We start from the raw sequence: 15207 nt of genomic DNA on the forward strand, positions 1-15207 counted from the left end.
TCTCAGCCTTCTCTTCTTCAGGCGAAACACGCCCAGCTCCTTAAGCCGCTCCTCATAGGGCTTGTTCTCCAGACCCTTGATCATTTGAGTCGCCCTCCTCTGGACGACTAAAGACAAGAGTTCTTTCCACAAATATATAAACCCAATTTTTCCTAGTTTCCAACAGGAGACCTCACAATCTCTGAGGAAGCCTCTGCCATAGGAGAGACTGCTCCTAGAACAGTGTGTTTGAAAGAGGCTGGCAAGGGGGCGGGGCCAAGAGAAGGGGCGGGGCCAAGAGGAGGGGCGGGGCTTCTCTCCTCCCTTCTTGCCTTCCTTCCGGCGCCTGCCTTCCTTTCCTTTTCGGCTCTTCCGGTTGCGCAGGCGCATCCGGGCCGCCAGGGGGCGCTGTTGGGCCAGCTCCTCTGCGTCTCCGGCGGCGGAAGAACGGAAGGAAGGAAGAAGGGAGGAAGGAAGGAAGGAGCGGAGGAAGAGGCCAGGCCCCGCCGAGCGAGAAAGAGAGCGAGGGAGGGAGGAAGCGGGCCCGGCGTGACCCCGTCCGTCTCCTGCGGGGAGAGCGAGATGGGCCCCCGCCGCCGCCGCCCGCCCTTCTCCTCCTCCTCCTCCTCGGCCTCCCCGCCTCCTGGGCCCCGGCTCTTCCTCCTCCCGCCTCAGCCGGGCCGAAGGTGAGCCAGGTTTGGGGGTTCTGGGCGCCCCGGAAGTGCCTCCAGGGCAACCCCCCCAAGTGCTTCCGGGGTCGTGACCCCACTCTCCAGGCGCCTCCCCCCTGGATGGGGATGATGGGTCTGCAGATTGGGAAGGATGGGAGCCTGTAGCCTGGCAGGTCGCCCACCGCTTGGCCTGAGGCTGTGTGTTGTGGGAAGGGTCCCTGAGGCCACTTGCCTGCCCACCCTTGCCATTGTCCCTATCTGTCGTGGACTGCTCTTCTGACTCTGGGGATTTGGGCCTGAGTGTTGGGGAGGAAGAAGAAGGAAGACAGGCAGCAGATAGATCAGAAATCCCTTCATATCTGCAACGCCGAAAGGAGATCCCACCTGAACATTAGGAAGAACTTCCTGACTGTGAGAGCTGTTCAGCAGTGGAACTCTCCGCCCCTGCATGTGGTGGTGGAGGGTTTTAAACAGAGGCTGGATGAATGTATTGTTGAAGGCTTTCATGGCCGGAATCACTGGGTTGTTGTAGGTTTTTTCGGGCTATATGGCCATGTTCTAGAGGCCTGCATCTATGGCAAGCATCCTCAGAGGTAGTGAGGTCTGTTGGAAGTGGATGGCTGGATGGCCATCTGTTGGGAGTGCTTTGAATGCACTTTTCCTTCTTCTTGGCAGAGGGTTGGACTGTATGGCCCAGGATGTCTCGTCCAACTCTGTGATTCTATAAGATCAGTGAGGCTAGCAGAGAAAACACTGAGTATTCAGACCGTGCCTTAGGGATAGCTGTGCTGGACTATAAATTAGCAGCAAAGTCAGGGACTTTGTTGAATGTATTGTCGAAGGCTTTCATGGCCGGAATCACTGGGTTGTTGTAGGTTTTTCCGGGCTATATGGCCATGTTCTAGAGGCATTTTCTCCTGACATTTCGCCTGCATCTATGGCAAGCATCCTCAGAGGTAGTGAGGTCTGTTGGAAGTGGATGGCTGGATGGCCATATGTTGGGGATGCTTTGAATGCAGTTTTCCTTCTTCGTGGCAGGGGTTTGGACTGGATGGCCCAGGAGGTCTCGTCCAACTCTGTGGTTCTATAAGATCAGTGAGGCTAGCAGAGAAAACACTGAGTATTCAGACCATGCCCTAGGGATAGGTGTGCTGGACTATAAATTAGCAGCAAAGTCAGGGACTCCGGATGGCCATCTGTTGGGGTTGCTTTGAATGCGATTTTCTGCTTCCTAGTAGGGGATTGGACTGGATGGCCCAGGAGCTCTCTTCCAACTCAATGATTCTATAAGATCAATGAGGCTAGCAGAGAACACACTGAATATTCAGACCGTGCCCTAGGGATAGCTGTGCTGGACTATAAATTAGCAGCAAAGTCAGGAGCTCTGGATGGCCATCTGTTGGGGGTGCTCTGAATGTGATGTTCCTGCTTCCTGGCAGGGGGTTGGATTGGATGGCCCAGGAGGTCTCTTCCAAATCTATGATTCTATAAGATCAGTGAGGCTAGCAGAGAAAACACTGAGTATTCAGACCGTCCCCTAGGGATAGCTGTGCTGGACTATAAATTAGCAGCAAAGTCAGGGACTCCGGATGGCCATCTGTTGGGGGTGCTTTGAATGCAGTTTTCCTTCTTCGTGGCAGGGGTTTGGACTGGATGGCCCAGGAGGTCTCGTCCAACTCTGTGGTTCTATAAGATCAGTGAGGCTAGCAGAGAAAACACTGAGTATTCAGACCATGCCCTAGGGATAGGTGTGCTGGACTATAAATTAGCAGCAAAGCCAGGGGCTCCTATTCTGGGGGAGCTCCTACTACCAGCACCCTGCCGTGGCTCCACCGTCTGATCTCTGAAGGCTCTTGTTGTTTGTAAGGATGCTTTGTTTCCAAGACATTGTTTGCTAGCTGTTTGAAGACTTCTGATTTTCATGACTTTAATTTGTTGTCTGAAGAAAAGACTCTGTTTTGTGTTACTGTATATTCACTGTATTGTTGAAGGCTTTCATGGCTGGAATCACTAGGTTGTTGTAGGTTTTTCGGGCTATATGGCCGTGTTCTAGAAGCATTCTCTCCTGACGTTTCGCCTGCATCTATGACAAACACGGCCATATAGCCCGAAAAACCTACAACCCAGTGCGTATTCAATTCTTTTGGCTGAAGTAAAGCCCCTTTTATTTGCTTTCACATGTGCATCTGGCATTAAACTGGACACTCTCCTTGTTCCTTGCAGCCGGCGCTGGGCCTCCTGCCTGGGGGCACGCTGAGAGGCACCCACTGCCCTGCCCCTTCTCCTCCGGACGGACGCAGTGGCCCTGGCAACAAGGATGAGTGTGCCTGGCTTCACGCCGGACCCTGGGGGCGGCTTCTCGGAGGACGCCCCGCGACCCCCGGTCCCCGGCGAGGAAGGAGAGCTGGTTTCCGCAGAAACAGTGCGCCTGCCCAGCCACGGGGGCTTCTTCCACAGTGGGGAGGCCCTCAAGGCAGAAGCCACACCCCGTCGCCCGGACCTGGACCTGGGCTATGAGCCTGAGGGCAGCGCCTCCCCGACACCCCCCGCCTTGCGCTGGGCCGGCTCTCTACACTCGCTGTTGGACGACCGGGATGGGACCCAACTCTTCCGCAGCTTCCTGCGCGAGGAAGGCTGTGCCGACCTGTTGGACTTCTGGTTCGCCTGCAGCGGCTTCCGGAAGCTGGCGCCCAGCGAAGGCAGCGAGGAGAAGCGGTTGAAGCTGGCCAGGGCCATCTACAAAAAGTATGTTTTGCACGGTGCCGGCGTGGTTGCACGCAGGGTCAAGCCGGCCACCAAGAGCTTCATCAGGGACTGTGTCCTGCGGCAGCTGGTGGATCCGGACGCCTTCGATCAGGCCCAGACCGAGGTCCAAGCCGCCATTGAGGAGCACTCCTACCCGCTCTTCCTCAAGTCCGACATCTACCTGGAATATGCCAGGAGTGGTGGAGGAGGAGGGGGCTGTGGAGGTGGGGAGAGCCCGAAGGGCCCCTGCGGAGAGCACAGCCCCGAAAGCAACGGGAAGGGTCTCCCAGGCTACCTTCCCACCCTCAACGAGGATGAGGAGTGGAAGGGCGAGGAGGTTCCTGAGGGGAAGGGGGCCATGGGCCGGGCAGTGGTTGAAGCCCCCAGGGACCCCTTGCTGCCTGCCCCCACCGGATGCCTGACCCAGACGCTGCTAAGGGAGACCACCGTCCAGCAGGCCACTCACGGAGCCCCTCCCTCTGCCATCAGCCCTAGCAGCACTTCCGCAGTGGCCCCCAGACGCTACAGCGAAGGACGGGAGTTCAGGTGAGAGGCAAGGGCTTGTCGTCACATATCGAGGGGAACGGAGGGGTCCTGGCTGGGAGTTGGGCCACAAGAGGCTTCTCTGGGGAAGAGGGCAGCGCCTTTCTCCAGCTACTGAAAGAGGCACTCTCCGGCCCTTCTGTCTGAGAGAGTGCTGGAGAACAGCCTGTCCACTGCAGCAGGGCACATGGCTGTATTGGAAAGGCAGGAATAATAGTAATAATAATCAACTTTTATTTATATCTTGCCACCATCTCCCAGAGGGACTCGGGACAGCTCACAAAACACTCAAGGTGACGTGCAATATAATAATAATAATAATAATAATAATAATAATAATAATAATAATACTTTATACCCTGCCACCATCTCCCCAAGGGACTTGGAGCAGCTCACATGAGGCCAAGCCCAACAGCACATCAAAAGCAACAAGCAATAATAAAATAACAAGCAATAAACAATACAATTAATATAACTCATAAGTAGACAATAACACACAAGAGTTTAAAAACCTATGGCTGGGCCAAATGTAATAGTTAAAACTTGAAAAATAAATGCTGGACATGAGCAGAGGATGTATCTATTTGGAGGGTTTTAAATCAAAAGTAAAGAGCAACCCAACGGGTAATTAAAGTGCTTCTCAGAGTGTTTGCGGGGGATTGTTTCCTTTATTCAGGGAAGGCACACTGGATAAACAAAATATACAATATACAAAAATGCTAAGCAAAACATACAAGTAGACAATAAACAATCAATACAGTATCATAAATTCACAGTATCCTCTGGTAAAATCAATAAAATACAGCAATTGCTGTAGGTAAAACAGCAGTATTCGATTTCAGAAGTATAAGGTGTTAATAAAGAATCTAAAGGTCCTCATTTATATATTATTAGAGAGCCTAAACATGGTCAAAAGCTTGTCAGAAAAGGAAGCACCCCTAATTGGTGGCATCCTTTCCCCTAACACTGGTGTCCCATCTCAATGTGGGGGACAGGCTGGGAATGGCGTCCTCCTTTCCAGACTGCTATCCCTGGGATCTCATAACAATATCCTGGGTTGCTGTGAGTTTTCCGGGCAGTATAGCCATGTTGCCGAAGTATTCTCTCCTGATGTTTTGCTCACATCTATGACAGGCATCCTCAGAGGTTGTGAGGTCTGTTGGAAACTAAGCAAGGGAGGTTTATCTTTCTATGGAAGGTCTAGGGTGAGAGAAAGAACTCTTGTCTGTTGGAGGAAAGTGGGAATGTTGCAATTAATCATCTTGATCAGCATTGCAAAACCTTGCAGCTTCAAGGCTTGCCTGATTCCTGCCTAGGGGAATCCTTTGTTGGGAGATGTTCACTGGTGCTGATTGTTTCCTGTCTGGAATTCCCTTGTTTTCTGTGTGTTGTTCTTTATTAACTGTCCCAATTTTAGAGTTTTTTAATACTGGTAGCCAGATTTTGTTCATTTTCATGGTTTCCTCCTTTCTGTTGAAATCGTCCACATGCTTGTGAATTTCAGTGACTTCTCTGTGTAGTCTGACATGGTGGTTGTGACAGTGGTCCAGCATTTCTGTGTTCTCAGATAATATGCTGTGTACAGGTTGGTTCATCAGGTGCTTTGCAATGGGTGACTTCTTTGGTTGAAGTAGTCTGCAATGCTTTTCATGTTCCTTGATTCGTGTCTGGGCAATGCTGCGTTTGGTGGTCCCTATGTAGACTTGGTATACCATATAGCTGCATGGTATACGGTAGACTCCTGCAGAGATGAGAAGAACCCTCTTGTCCTTTGCTGAACGTAGCATTTGTTGGATTTTCTTAGTGGGTCTGTTTGTAGGTTGTGTTTCTTCATCAGCTTCCCTAAGCGGTCAGTGGTCCCCTTGATGTAATTATATCCTATTGTTTATAGATCAGTCCCCAAGTTACCAACATCTGACATAAATGATTCATAGTTAAGAACGGGGGTGAGACAACAGGAAGTGAGAGACATCTTCCTTTTGGAAAGAAAGGAAACCCATTTCTGTTAGAGTTATTATCATGGGAAAAAGGGGTCTCTGCTGAAGCTTTATCTCCAATCCTTATTTCCACAACAAACCAAAATTTCCAAAATCCAATTATCAAAGGGACAGAAAATGAGCCGGCACCTTCTGAACGAGGGCACAGACAGTAAAACAAATGCAACAGGGTTTTTTTTACCCTTCCCTGTGCTATCCAAAGCTACAATGAATAAACATAGATGGATGGATGGATGGATGGATGGATGGATAGATAGGCTGGAGTTACACTTAAAATGTACCTGTTCTGATTTACTGACAAGTTCCACCTAAGTACTGGCAGAACAGGGAGCATCCTCCTAAATCAATGGTATCCTTTTCCCCCCTTATAATCAGACACACTGGTGACCCATCTCAATGTGGGGGACAAGCTCTGAATGTCCCCTCTTCCTTCCAGACTGCTGTCCCTAGGATCCCAGAGATAACAATATCCTGTTGCTTGTAGAAGAATTGTCAACAATGATTGTAAGAAAAAGAAGCTTTCAGAGCCCCTACTGTGCACCAGGCATCTGAAGGTTGGGGGGGGGGGGCGTGTATGCCAGTTGGGGCCTGGCACAAGAGACACCCTCCCTGAGGGTTAAGGGGGTAGCATAGCTGGCTTGGACAAAAGCCCCCTTCTCCCCTGCTCCTCCCCATTGACTTCTCAGGCCTCTGGTTGTTTGCGGAGGCAGGACCCCACTGTCACCTGTTCCTTCTCAATTGTGCACCAAATGTTTGTGGTAAAAATAGAACACAGAGTGGAGGACAGCATGCGCTTTCCTTGTGTGTGCGCTTGCAGGCGCACAATCGGTGGCCCTCTGAAAGCATGCCTTGGTCCATGTTTTCTGCTTTTGTTGCTCTCAAAATGCTTTAGAAACAAATCCAGCTCTAAATGGCCCCAAGAGATTTGTAAACAGGACCCCATTTGCAGAACTTAGGAGGGATGGTGGGGGCAGGGGGCAAAGGGTGAATGGCAGAAGGGGGGCTGAGATGGTTGGGATTCTTTCCTGGGCTTGGATTTTGGTGCTTGTGGGGCCTCCTTGGGATTATCAGGATTGCCCCAGGACCAGATTGGACAGAGCTGGGAAGGGGGAGCTGTGGGGCTGCTTGGACCATGGACAGCAGCCAGAAGTTAATATTATTTTGATGTTTAGTATTATGTTTATATGTTTGTTGATACCCCATTTTTTCTCTCCACAAAGAGACTTTCAAAGTGGTTTGCATTAAAAGAATTTCAATACAATTTAGAATCTGCAAACATTTGAACAGGGTTGGGGCATGGTGACCCCCTTCTCCTGTCTGGAAGTGGTTCTATATCTCTGGGGTGGAGGGAGAGAAATCAAGGCCCATCCACACAGCACTATATCCCAGAATATCTGCTTTGAACTGGGTTATCTGAATCCAAACTCAGATAATGTGGGATTTCCTGCCTTGATATTCTGGGATATAGGGCTGTGTGGAAGGGCCCTTAGGGGGTCTGATGAAATGGCTCAAGGGATTTGTCAGTGCTGGAGAATGGCCTGCCTGCTCAATTGCTCCACGGAGGGCTTCCTCAGGAGCAAAGATGTCCCCCTCCTAGGAAAGTTTCCTCCAAGTGACAAGCAATGCAGAAATCAGTTGAAACATTCACACCCAGCTCCAGCAGACAAGAGTTCTTTGTCCCACCCTGGTCATTCCACAGATATATAAACCCATTTTCCTAGTTCCAACAGACCTCACTACCTCTGAGGATGCTTGCCATAGATGCAGGCAAAACGTCAGGAGAGAATGCCTCTAGAACATGGCCATATAGCCTGAAAAAACCTACAACAACCCAATGCAGAAATCCCCCCCAAGCCCTTCTCTGGTCCTGCTGCCTCCCAGGCTCAAGCCCAACTGAGACCAGAAGATTGGGAGGGGGAAGAGGGGGGTTCCAGCCAGAGCCACCCTTCCCAATCTCCATTCTGGTTGCTTCTGGAGATTGGGAAGGAGATTGGCTATTCCAAGTGGCCAGCTGATGGAGATTGGCCAGTCCAAGTGGTCAGCTACTGGTCAAAGGGCATTTAATATAATATAATGCCAAGTTTTTAAATTTAGTGTTTTTTTCAAATATATCACAACTGTACCCTTGGTTTGCTCCTGACATGATAACTAAATAAATAAATCTCCATTCACTTTCAGGGGCATAAGACAGATACCATAATAATAATAATAATAATAATAATAATAATAATAATAATAATAATATCTTTATTCTCATATCCTGCCACCATCACCATTTCCCTGAAGGGACTCAAGGCAGCTTACAGATGGCACAAAGTGCCAAACAACAAACTTAAAAGTGAATGCAATATAAAATACAATAACATAAAACACATGCACATATAAAAACATCAACCCAGACTCAATCAAGCTGCAATCCTCTAACTGTGGTGGTAAATTACTGGCACCATGGCCAGAATGTAAACATTGGAATAAAATAAGTACCAGCTGCAGTAATGGAGAGAGGGCATGGGATAAAGTGAAGGATGTGCGACTACTACGTAGGACAACTAGGGGCTAAATATTCTCCAAGGCTTGATTCCATTGGCCCTATTTGGCTGGCTGTGGTTCTGGAGTCCTTTCCTGTGGCTTTACTCCCCCACTTGGCACAGGAGGAGCCCGCCCTAGGCAAGAGAAGAGAGACCTTTCCAGAGCCTGGCCACCCAATGCCCTCTTCATGGTCTGGCCAAAGCCTGTGGGTGCAGGATGGACGCCACCCTCCCTTGCTTTTGTTTGTGCGAACTCTTTTCTGACCGGGCGGAGGGTCTAGATGCACCCTTTGGGGAGGAGGTCCTTGTGCCCCGTTGCCCTGACCTCGGTGCCCCTTGCTCTCTGCTGCCAGACCCAGTCCATGGAGGGAGCCGGTGCACCCCTACTACGTCAACACAGGCTTCGCTTTGGCCCCGGCCGCCAGTGCCAACGACAGCGAGCAGCACAGCATGTCCAGTGATGCCGACACCATGTCGCTGACCGACAGCAGCGTGTGAGCAGGGCGAAGGGAGGATTGGGGATTGGGGTTGGGCAGGGACACAGCCCCATTCTTATTTAGGGAAGAATAGGGGCTGTCCCCCAAATTGTGGATGAAATGGACAGTAGCAGTTAAAGGGAAGGTGCTGCCAAAGGGGAGAAGGAGGCAAGGCCCTTCCTGGCTGCAGGAGGCAGCATGCTTCTGGTCGTTCTGCTATGGGGGTCCCCTGACACCTCCTTCCCTTGGCAGAGACGGGATCCCTCCCTACCGACTCCGGAAGCAGCATCGCAGAGAGATGCAGGAAAGTGCCAAAGCCAACGGACGTGTGCCTCTACCTCACATTCCTGTGAGTGGTCCTGGCCCCAGTGTTCCCCTGTGTGGTCCCCCCAAACTGGGAAGGGAGCCCTTCTCATATGGGGATGGGATGATGTGGGGCTCATTCCCTCTCTGCATCTTTTCCGTGAAGCGTACTTATCGAATGCCAAAGGATATCCACGTTGAACCCCAGAAGTTTGCTGCGGAGCTGATCCACCGGCTGGAGGAGGTCCTGAGGGACCGGGAAGCCGAGGCTAAGCTGGAGGAGCGACTGAAGCGCGTCCGTGCGGTGAGTGAGGGAAGGGGGGCTTTGGGGGGCTTGTCCCATTGGTTGGGGCCACTTCCTCAAGCTTCACCCCCACCTTCCTCCATGCCCCTTTTCCTTGGGGGATCCTTTCTCTGTGGCAAAGATTAGGGAGGTCAGGGCAGAGGTACGGCCTTTTGCCATTTGTCGGGCTTTGGGGGACCCCTCCTCTAGTTTCACCAGACTCATTTGGTGCCTTTTGCAGGAGGAAGAAGGCGAAGAGCTGGAAATGCCTTTGGCCCCTTGCCTGGGGGGCCACAAGGTGCTCCTGCCCCATTTTGGCCCCCGCTGCTACTCTGAAGCCCCGCCCAGGGACGCCCACGAGGAAAACCCGGAGAGCATCCTGGATGAACACGTCCAGCGGGTTATGAAGACCCCTGGCTGCCAGTCCCCCAAGCCCCGCTCCCCAGACAGTGGCCCCGCTGTGACCCTCGGCAAGCCCTCCCTCCATGGCCCCATGGCAGTGGTGGGGCCCCCATTGCCCTTGGGGCATGGGAAGCATGCGGGGAAGGTGGGGCCCAGGTTGGAGGGCGCCGGCCTGCACCACCACAAGCACGTCTTTCACCATGCGGCACATCACCACGGCCCCCTCAAGGGCAAGGAGCCGCCCCCCGCGGAGGCCGAGGGCCCCGTGGGGCGGGTAGTCGGTCCCTTTGGGTGGGGCGTGGAAGGTGCCCACAAGCCCCGGCTCTACGGGGAGAGCGCCTGCCTGGACCCTGCGGCCTACAGGTGAGACATGGGAAAATGCGGGGAGGGAGGGAGGCCTACTTGAGCTACACCACGACTGCTTCGCCATGTGGGCCCCTCAGGCCTTGGGAGGGGAGGAAGCCTGGCTGGGAGATATGGCCCTGCCTCTTGGCCTTCATCCTCCCCCTCCTCACTCACTTCTCTGCAGCGGCAAAGCCAGCCTCCTCTCCAAGCGTATCGCCAAGAAGGGCGAGGGGGGCAAAGGCGACGGCTATGAAGTCCCTGGGTCACCAGAGGATGTGGAGAGGAACCAGAAGATCCTCCAGTGGATCATCGAGGGTGAGAAGGAGATCAGCCGGCACAAGAAGACTGGCCACAGGTGAGAGCCCTTTGGGGTGTGTGCATGTGTATGTGTCTCCTGGGCCCAATGGCCAGAGCAGGAAAGCGTCCTGTTGGAGAGAAGAGAGAAATCGCATGCATGTGCGATTGGTGGGAACGAGAGACAGGACCTTATCAGTGGTGGCCCTTGGCTATGAAACCACCTTCCAAGTGAAATTAGATCCTGACCTTTAGGTCCATACCAAGTGGTCTAAAAGTTCTCACCATCATATTCTCCATTTTTGTTCAAATTTTAGCTGTAGCACCAGTCAGGTGTTAAAACTAAGTTTCCCAAAATTTGAGGTGTGGAACTGCAATTGTTCCTGATCTAGACCCCTTTATCTGAAGGGTAGTCAGTGTGAGCACGACATTTAAGAAATGGGCTTTTTGGGGTCTAATAAAATTGAAACTAAAGGTATAAGAATGGCTAGTAAATTGAAATCCTGTGCAGATATTTCTGCTGATTCCAATGAAATTAATTTAGACATTATGGAGGCAAAATCCAGTTGAACAGGTTGACTCAAAAGTGTGCATCAAAATGTGTTGTGACAAATTTTGACCAATGTTTAGACTACAACCTTTTCCATGCAAACAAAGTTGCGGACTTGAAATTTTGACCAAGCATGATGCTTGTGCTGGACATGATACTGCCAGATTTGCAACTATCCAGCATCTTTAACCACCCTGCAGGATCTCTTCAAATCTGGCACTTTCGGCACAAATGGTAAAATCCACCAAAGTTCAAAACCAATTATTTAAAAATGTCTACCTAAATATGCTTGTGAATACTGTCATCTGAAGGAGAAAATTTTGTTCTACAAGCAGATTGGTTTTGCAATGCAACCATTAAGTATCCATTTACTCAGGTCAAAGTATGTTATATATCACATTGAAACCAGTATCCCCATCACTGTAGGGGCCACACCCGATAGCCATACAGTAACTAGCAGGACCATGAGGATGCAGAAAGCGTAATGCATAGATCCACAAAATATAACATACTTTGACTTGAGTAAAATGGATACTTAATGGTTGCATTGCAAAACAAAAGACATAGATGTGTGACCAAGCATTCAGTGAGTAATCTGTCAACGCAATAAGAAAATTATGGAATAGTGCAATGACAAGTTGGAATGACTGCAGACTATGATGCTGAATTCTATGATGTTAAAGTAGTGGTTTTAAGGTTTTATGTGTTTTTAATGATTGGTTTAATGTATATGTTCTTATTTTGTGTGTTTTTGGCATCAAATTTCTGCCTATATATGTAAGCCTCCTCAAGTCCCCTATGGGGTTGAGAAATGTGGGGTAGAGATATAGAAAATACATAAATACGTTAGAAAAGGGAATGTGAATGCCTGTAAAGGAAAAACACATGTGAATGGAGCTGAGGGGAGAATCATAGGGCAGCCCATGCCCAATGAATGTCCTCCTCTGGGCACCAAACATGGTGAACCCTCAGCTGGCAAAGAGGGGAGATCCTTTCCGTGACAGCACCAGCATTGCCTTGTATTTGCGGGAGGGGCTATGTTTTGGGGCCATTACCCAGTCTTCTCTTCCTTCCCTCTGTAAAGTTCCTCCGGCGTTAAGAAGCAGCTAGGCCATGAACTGCCGCGGCCAGCCTCCGTGGAGCGCCCCGTGGCTCTGCACCCCTGGGTCAGCGCTCAGCTGCGGAACGTGGTGCAGCCCTCGCACCCCTTCATCCAGGACCCCACCATGCCCCCCAACCCGGCCCCCAACCCCCTGACGCAGTTGGAGGAAGCCCGCCGGAGACTGGAGGAGGAGGAGAAGCGGACGGGGAAGGTCCCAGGAAAGCAGAGGTACAGGCTGGGGCTGGAGGGGGGCTGGTGGAGGGTCTCCACTGGGTTCAAAGAGCTGCCTTCCAGGACCAGAGCGGAGGGCCTTGGGGGCTGCAGTTGGCCTTGGCCCGGCTTCCTTCCCCTCGTAATGGGTGGGAGCGAGTCTCCCTCTGTATGGTCTCGCCCATACAGCCCATGGCACATCTGGAGGGTGCATAGGGAGGGTAGTGAGCATTTATATGTTTAGGTTGTTTTTTATATTTTGACAAGATGTGTTTTGTTTATCTGTACGGCATTAGATTTTTGCCGGATTTGTAAGCCGCCTTGAGTCCCCTCTGGGGTCAGGAAAGGCAAGGTAGAAAAGAAGTAAATAAATAATAGTAACTCTGTGGTGGGCAGAGACCCTGAGTTCTCCGATTCTTGAATGGATGGCTGTGTGCAAATGCTCCCAACAGAAGCCCTAGGATGGTGTCCTGGGTCTCCCCAAGACCTTTCCCTCCCCAGCTCTGTGCTGCTTGTGCTGGGTTTGCCTGGAGGCCTGGCAGGTGGCAAGGGCCCACGCTTCCCAGATAGACAGACAGGCCCCTCGGGGAGCCCCTCCCCTTCCCTGCCCTTCCTTCCTCCCTTCTCCAGGGGAGGAAAGCCTAATCTCTGAGGTTGTTCCCCAGGTATGTCCAGGAGGTCATCCAGCGAGGGCGCTCCTCCTCCTCCTCGGCCAGACCGGCCTGCCTGCCGGTCCTGAATGTGGTGCCCGCTGTCTCCGACCTGGACCTCTCTACGCCACCCGAGTATGTGCCCCCTCCCCTCCCCTCCCCTCCCCTCCCCTCCTGCTCTATCCCCCCATCTGTGTGTGTGAGTCCATGTCTGAGTGTTGCTTGGTGGGGCTGGAGGTCCAGGTGGGGCTTTCCAGGCAAAAGAGGGGCTGTTTTGAGGAGGGGTCACCCCGTACTCCCTCCTTCCCCACACACTCCTCCTAGTCCTGGTCCTGAAAGGCAGCTCTATTGGGATCCCTTGTCAGCCAGATGCAGCTGCAGGCCCATTGTTCCAAAACTGATGGGACTCACAGCGCAGCAACTGGTCAGTGTCCTGGTCGTAATGTTCCTCTGCCTTGCCTTTGCCTCCAGGGGGAAGACCCAGAAGCGGCCCCCACCAGCCCCCCAGCCGCCCTGCGACAACATTGTGGTGGCCTACTACTTCTGCGGGGAGCCCATCCCCTACCGGACGCTGGTCAAGGGACGCGTGGTCACCCTGGGCCAATTCAAGGAGCTGCTCACCAAGAAAGGGAACTACAGGTGAGGAACGGGGATGGAAGAGTGGCATCCACCAGAGGGGCCCAATGGGTCCTTACGGGGGGCAAGGTGAAGCCATGGGGCAGGTGGAGGGGTCTCTCCCTGGCCTGTTCTTAGATCTCAGGCATTTCTGGGGTACATTCTCTTTGACTGGACCTACAGCTCCCTCCCTCAAGGGTCTGGGGAACAAGCCCTATGAGGAGTGGCTTAAAAAGAGCTGGGCATGTTTAGTCTGCAGAAGAGAAGGCTGAGAGGAGACATGATGAGGGGCATGGATCAAAATGTGAGGGGAAGTCATAGGGAGGAGGGAGCAGGCTTGTTTTCTGCTGCCCTGGAGACCAGGACACAGTGGAACAATGGCTTCAAACTACAGGAACATGAGGAAGAACTTCCTAAGTTTGAGAACTGTTCAACAGTGGAACTCTCTGCCCCAGAGTGTGGTAGAAACTCCTTTGGAGACTTTTTAGCAGAGGATGGATGGCCATCTGTCGGGGGTGCTTTGAGTGCGATTTTTCTGCTTCTTGGCAGAATGGGGTTGGACTGGATGGCCCAGGAGGTCTCTTCCGACTCTACGAATCTTATGATTTCCGACTTTCCCCAGGTATTACTTCAAGAAAGTGAGCGACGAATTCGACTGCGGTGTGGTCTTCGAAGAGGTGCGGGAGGACGAGGCTGTCCTGCCCATCTTCGAGGAGAAGATCATTGGGAAAGTGGAAAAGATCGACTAGTGGTGGGGAGATCGGTGGGGTCCCCTAAGAGTTCCTCCTGTTCTGGGGCACTGCAGGGAAGGGCGGCTGATGCTTCTTCTTCCAAGTCTGTTATGAATGGGAAAAACCTGCATGGCACCACTTTCCAGAATGGGGAGGGAGGGAGGGAGGGAAGGAAGGAAGGAAGGAAGAGGGGGCCTTGTGCACTTTGACCCTTTCCTGCTCTGGGCTTTGTGGGGCTCCCTCCCCATTGCCTCTGCCCTCAAGGGCTTTCCATGGAGGACAGGGCTGCCCTCAGCCTGGGAGGCCTGGCCTTTCCTTTCTTCCTCTTAAAGAGGGCTCTTGAGGGGATTGGGGGGGGGGGTGTCTCACTGCTGCATCCCGCCCCCCATCTGCATTTGCTTCACTGAGTGCCTTCAAACCACACAGCTCTCTCCTCCTCCTCCTCCTCCTCTTCCTCCTCCTCCTGGGTCCGAAGAAGAGGCTGACTGGCCGCTTCCTCCCTTCCTTCTGGGAGGGGTTTTTAATGCGCCTGACCTGTCCGTCCGTCCCGGAGGGGAGAGGTCTTCTTCGTTTCCCCTGTTTTCTGATGGGGCTTCGGCTGTAAATATGTACATTTTGTAAGCAAAGCATCAGCTGCCAGCGGTTGGGCAGTTGGCGGCTGGTGCCTCCAGGACATTTTTCACACCTCGACTTGTACAATTTTATCTTTTGAAAGGTACTTGGATAATAATAATAATAATAATGATAATGGAATAAAACCCCATGTTTGAAGGGTTGCCCTCC

At 52.0% G+C, this 15207-nt stretch overlaps 1 protein-coding gene across 2 annotated transcripts; it reads left to right on the top strand.

The window, feature by feature from the left end:
* The first annotated feature begins 396 nt into the window (after positions 1-396).
* LOC137097872 (axin-1-like) lies at positions 397-15200 on the top strand. Of its 2 annotated transcripts, XM_067473182.1 has the most exons (11): positions 397-665; positions 2874-3941; positions 8817-8957; positions 9192-9288; positions 9409-9546; positions 9767-10290; positions 10457-10627; positions 12201-12446; positions 13094-13213; positions 13550-13717; positions 14316-15200. In XM_067473182.1, exons 2-11 carry the CDS (start codon positions 2968-2970, stop codon positions 14440-14442), a joined length of 2706 nt encoding a protein of 901 aa, XP_067329283.1. In that variant the 5' UTR covers positions 397-665; positions 2874-2967; the 3' UTR covers positions 14443-15200. The 2 variants fall into 2 exon arrangements, with proteins under 2 accessions (XP_067329283.1, XP_067329284.1); XM_067473183.1 differs by lacking the exon at positions 13094-13213.
* The last annotated feature ends 7 nt before the right edge of the window (positions 15201-15207 follow it).

Source organism: Anolis sagrei, chromosome X, assembly GCF_037176765.1.
Source record: "Anolis sagrei isolate rAnoSag1 chromosome X, rAnoSag1.mat, whole genome shotgun sequence".
In the NCBI taxonomy this organism is placed as follows: domain Eukaryota; kingdom Metazoa; phylum Chordata; class Lepidosauria; order Squamata; family Dactyloidae; genus Anolis; species Anolis sagrei.

Coding starts and splice junctions, on each gene's coding strand:
- LOC137097872 (XM_067473182.1), top strand. CDS start 2,968: ATGAGTGTGCCTGGCTTCACGCCGGACCCTGGGGGCGGCTTCTCGGAG. Junction 3,942..8,816: donor AGCGAAGGACGGGAGTTCAG/GTGAGAGGCAAG, acceptor CTCTGCTGCCAG/ACCCAGTCCATGGAGGGAGC. Junction 10,291..10,456: donor CTGGACCCTGCGGCCTACAG/GTGAGACATGGG, acceptor ACTTCTCTGCAG/CGGCAAAGCCAGCCTCCTCT.